Here is a 5,237-nt window from a genome sequence, read left to right on the forward strand (position 1 = left end):
CAATTTAAACACCCGAACGCCGCACAATATTTCTTTCTCTTTATGTCCATTTTTAAATAATACTTCGATCATAGAATTAGGTACTACAACAACGCACGCCAGCGTACTGACGGGCGCGCGCGTGACACTCGACTGATATAATACCCGCCGGAGGGGCGCTTCGCTGTAGGTAATTATCGGATGTACCGCGCGGAGTGAGCCAGGCCTGGCCTTACTTAGCTTAATAACAGAAAGTTTACTGCTCCATAATCCTACTAATATTATAAATGCGAAAATTTTGATGTCTGGATGTTTGTTACTCTTTCACGCAAAAACTATTGAACGGATTTTGATGAAACTTTACAGTATTATTGTTTATAACCCAGATAGGCTATAAGCTATAATTTATGCCGATCTGTGACACTAAATTTCACGCGGGTGAAGCCGCGGGTATAATAGTTAATAGTTCCAACTACAGGAAAATAAAATAGCAATTTGCTGTTAAATTAACGTTGCTTTTTTCTTGCAGGTGACGCACTGGCACTCGCCCAGGTTCCACGCCTTCTACCCGACAGGCGCGTCATACGCGAGCGTGGTGGGTGGCATTCTTGCGGATGGCCTCGGCGTCATTGGTTTAAGCTGGGTTAGTATTGATTGTTCACATAAAAATGCGGTTCCTCATTGGAAATGTGCCTAGTAAATAACAATAAAAATTGCGATATAAGCTGCTGATAAACGAAAACTAGAAGTAGGTAATTAAAAAACTTGTACTAAGGAAAACTCATACGAAAACTACTTTACCTAGGTACCTTACTTACATACAAAAAGAGACTTCTTAGTCTAGAATGGTTTTCCTCACTAGCTTAGGAAACTCAAACTACAATTAAATTCCTGACTTTTCTAGAGATGGCAGCTTTTACATTTAATTCTAACCCACCACGGGAACTTATTTTTTTTCTTTTTCCTTCAATGATCAAATCAATGATTTCCATCAGTCCATCACCTATCTTTTTCATTATTCCTCGTTTTATTTTGAGAAACTTCTCATATTTTCTTCCTAAGTAGTAACTATAATACCTATGTAACTATTATTTTTTCCCTTTCTAGCTATCCAGTCCTGCTTGCACTGAGCTAGAAGTGGTTACAATGAACTGGCTTGGTAAAATGCTCGGTTTACCCGAAGAATTCTTGAACTCTTCGCCTGGACCAGGTGGTGGAATTATTCAGGTCAGTAGTGTAAAATATAAACACTATTCTATAACACTGAATAATCAGTACATACTTATTGAGGTCTTAATTAGTTATTAATTTGAAGTCTGTCTCGATTACTTACCTACTTACCTAGGTACCTACTCATTCGTGTTAAAATCTTTTGCAGGGCTCTGCAAGTGAAGCGACCCTTATTGGCTTACTGGTTGCTAAAGAAAGAACTGTGCGAAGGCTCTTGAAGCAGAATCCTAGCCTCGACGAAGGTAGCATCAAAGCAAAGCTAATCGCCTACACATCAGACCAGTGCAATTCCTCGGTGGAGAAATCTGGTCTACTCGGATCCATGACAATGAGACTACTAAAATCGGATGCTGACGGAAGATTACGAGGAGACACATTGAAAAAAGCCTTTGCAGAGGACTTAGCTCAAGGTTTAATACCATGCTACGTTGTCGCAAATCTTGGTACCACAGGAACATGCGCTTTTGACCCCCTGTACGAGCACGGACCAATTTGTAACGAATATGATGTCTGGCTGCATGTAGACGCCGCTTACGCCGGGGCAGCGTTTATTTGCCCTGAATACAGACACTTGATGAAAGGAATCGAGTTTGCCGATTCTTTTGACTTCAATCCACACAAATGGTTACTTGTGAACTTCGAATGTTCGGCTATGTGGATCAAAGACGGTCTTGAGCTGACAAAAACGTTCGACGTACAGAGAATTTACCTGGATGACATAAAAACAGACACGAAAGTCCCCGATTACCGGCATTGGCAGATACCTCTGGGACGCAGGTTCAGAGCATTGAAGCTGTGGACAGTTATAAATATTTATGGAGCAGAGGGACTAAGAAAACACATTCGTAATCAGATAGACTTAGCGCAGCATTTCGAAAAATTAGTCCGTAGTGATGACCGGTTTGTGGTTGACCCTGAACCATCTATGGGCCTAGTATGCTTTAGGCTGAAAGATGGTGATAAAATAACAAAATCTTTATTAGAAAACTTGACTAAAAAGAAGAAAGTCTTTATGGTAGCAGGTGCTTTCAGAGGTAGATACATAATTCGATTTGTAGTATGTTCTCGGCTTACGAAAAGAGAAGATATCGACTTCAGTTGGAACAATGTCAAGTATGAGGCTGATCTGATCTGCAAGCCAGAAATTCATAATAAATTTAAAATTCCTGTATTAGAGCACATCGAGACGATTACCATCTCAGAGAAATCGAAATAGATGGTAGGTAAGAGATGGTAAGTAGATAATAGAAATAATACGAACTTCAGTGATTCGTAGGTAGTTACTCGTATTTTTACTAATTTCATTAGTAACAGTAAGTTTTGTACAATTACTTAGTGAAACATAATCTTACGAGTAGGACCAATTATTTCACGCAAGGACTATTGCAATGAGTTGCAACTATCCAGTAATATTATAGCATAAAATTACATCGAAAGAACACATGCTACAAATTCATGACAATTTTGATGAAAATAGAGGCAAGATTTTTAAATTGTGACGCCTGCGGTAGTGCAGTAAATAGTTACTCGACTTCTATAATTGTAAATTAATGCTAGGTACATAATCTACTTATGTACATGTTAAATCTACTACGTAAACTTATATTATGTGTGAAGATTATGTAATAATGTGGGTACCTTATAAATCGTGAACCAGTTGCCTACATTTTAAATAGTCAAAATTACTTAATTATTTAGCTACAATGGTACCTACCTATTAATAGTAATAATAAGCTGATTGCTTTTAGAATAGGTTTAAATAAGTGACTGTGATACAATACGAATGTGATTTAGCGACTTTTCCTTTCTCATTATGACGTGTGCATTCGACGTTAACCCATCGCAAATACAATAAAATATTTCTTTTCTTAAAATTTTTATTTATTTTACTTACCTTCAATTTACAACCCTGAATCTTGAGCTGTGGGGTAGATCAATTATTTTGAAAACAAAAAAATTGCGCTCTTGTGAGCGTAGTAAGATGTGATTTCGAAATTTTCGAATGCACCAGATGCGTTGGAAATTTTGCATTATTGTTATTACTATTAAATAGGCGGCATCTGATCCAGATCAAAGGAGCTGTGCAAAGGAGTTAGTCCAGTCAATGAATGCCTTAACGACGGTGTAGAGAGAAATCCGTGGAACACAATTTCTGACCTCGGGACTTTATTTAGACTAGTTAGGAGGAGAACATAGTAAAAGTCCCCGCCCTTAGCCCTTGAGCCGGCGGGGAGAGGGGGGTTTAAAGGTACCACTTTTCGGTTTTTCGCTTAATCCTCGGAAACTATGCATCCTAGTGACATGACTACTATGAACCAAAAAAAGCTTATTCAATTTGCTACAGGTGAGATATTCAAGTTTTTCTATATCTTGTATAGTTTTCGCGGCATCTGCTCTAGAAGGTCTGTAATATTGGAAATTTTATTTTTGTCCTACATGTTCCCATCAGGTGAAAATCGACTTAATCAACATTGAGCAAACATTCTAGATATGCGGGAGCATGTTAAGCCTAGTTCCAGGGAGGGGACTGTACCGTGCGTATATATATTTAGACGAACCATTTGCAGCCACTTTTGACTCCTCATCACTCAAAAACTACTGTGCGTTAAAACTTCAAATTTGGCTCATGTGTTGAGACTTACGAGATAAACATCAACTTCATATTTCATAAATATACCTCAAACGGTTATTTAGGTATTGACGTTCAAAAATCGACATTTAGGGCACTAAAATCTATNTGTATAGGTCAGACATGTAGATTTTTGGACGTCAATACCTAAAGAACCGTTTGAGGTATATTAATGAAATTTGAAGCTGATGTTTATCTCGTAAGTTTCAACACATGAGCCAAATTTCAAGTGTTAACGCACAGTAGTTTATGAGTGATGAGGAGTCAAAAGTGGCTGCAAGTGGTTCGTCTAAATATACGCACGGTGCAGTCCCCTCCCTGGAACTAGGCTTAACATGCTCCCGCATGTCTAGAATGTTTGCTCAATGTTGATTAAGTCGATTTTCTCCTGATGGGAACATGTAGGACAAAAATAAAATTTCCAATATTACAGACCTTCTAGAGCAGATGCCGCGAAAACTATACAAGATATAGAAAAACTTAAATATCTCACCTGTAGCAAATTGAATAAGCTTTTTTTGGTTCAAAGTAGTCATGTCACTAGGATGCATAGTTTCCGAGGATTAAGCGAAAAACCGAAAAGTGGTACCTTTAAACCCCCCTCTCCCTGCCGGCTCAAGGGCTAAGGGCGGGGACTTTTGCTATGTTCACCTCCTAACTAGTCTAAATAAAGTCCCGAAGTCAGAAATAGTGTTCCATGGATTTCCATCTATAATGCTTTATTGACTGGACTAAGTGCAATTTCTGTTGAATAGAATAGAATAGGTTTAATGACACAATAAAAAAAAAGACAATACAGAAAAAAAAACGCTGTTGCGCTTTCTATTCATGTATTCTATCATATGCCATAATTGCCATATCGAATGACAAATGATCGAAAATCAAAATATCGAATACGTTTCATCGAACGATCAAAATATCGAACGATCAAAATATCGAATGCTCAAAATATCGAACGTTCAGAATATCGAAAGATCAAAATATCGAACGATCAAAATATCGAAAGTCGATATAGACGTTTTTATTAAATTTCATCATGCATCATTTCTTCAAGTTTATAAATTTTGAGAATAATGTCCGTGGGGACCTATTATAAGCCTAGCCTGTCCCAAAAAGGAAAGTTCAGAAATGATGCGTGATGAAATTTAATAAAAACGTCTATATCGACTTTCGATATTTTGATCGTTCGATATTCTGAACGTTCGATATTTTGAGCATTCGACATTTTGATCGTTCGATGAAACGTATTCGATATTTTGATTTTCGATCATTTGTCATTCGATATGGCGTAGGTAACCCTTCTCAAACACCCGCCTTCGCCCTGTCCGTACGCGAGTCGATGTGACGTCACTGCAGCCAAGTGCGCAGTTCAGTTAACTCGATTTACTTAATATATTAT

The 5,237-nt window shown here is 37.9% G+C and overlaps 1 protein-coding gene across 1 annotated transcript; it reads left to right on the top strand.

Annotated features, from left to right (window-relative positions):
• The first annotated feature begins 539 nt into the window (after positions 1–539).
• Positions 540–2,876, top strand: LOC114354472 (3,4-dihydroxyphenylacetaldehyde synthase-like). The gene is made up of 3 exons (XM_028306872.1): positions 540–622; positions 1,087–1,206; positions 1,358–2,876. Exons 2-3 carry the CDS (start codon positions 1,126–1,128, stop codon positions 2,423–2,425), a joined length of 1,149 nt encoding a protein of 382 aa, XP_028162673.1. The 5' UTR covers positions 540–622; positions 1,087–1,125; the 3' UTR covers positions 2,426–2,876.
• Positions 2,877–5,237: the final 2,361 nt, after the last annotated feature.

The sequence above is a fragment of the Ostrinia furnacalis genome, unplaced genomic scaffold (assembly GCF_004193835.3).
Source record: "Ostrinia furnacalis isolate ACB-3 unplaced genomic scaffold, ASM419383v2 OfSCF2052, whole genome shotgun sequence".
In the NCBI taxonomy this organism is placed as follows: domain Eukaryota; kingdom Metazoa; phylum Arthropoda; class Insecta; order Lepidoptera; family Crambidae; genus Ostrinia; species Ostrinia furnacalis.

Excerpts from the sequence above, each read along its gene's own strand:
- LOC114354472 (XM_028306872.1), top strand. The coding sequence starts at position 1,126 with ATGAACTGGCTTGGTAAAATGCTCGGTTTACCCGAAGAATTCTTGAAC. Across the intron at positions 1,207-1,357 it reads CAGGTGGTGGAATTATTCAG|GGCTCTGCAAGTGAAGCGAC; the intron begins GTCAGTAGTGTA and ends AATCTTTTGCAG.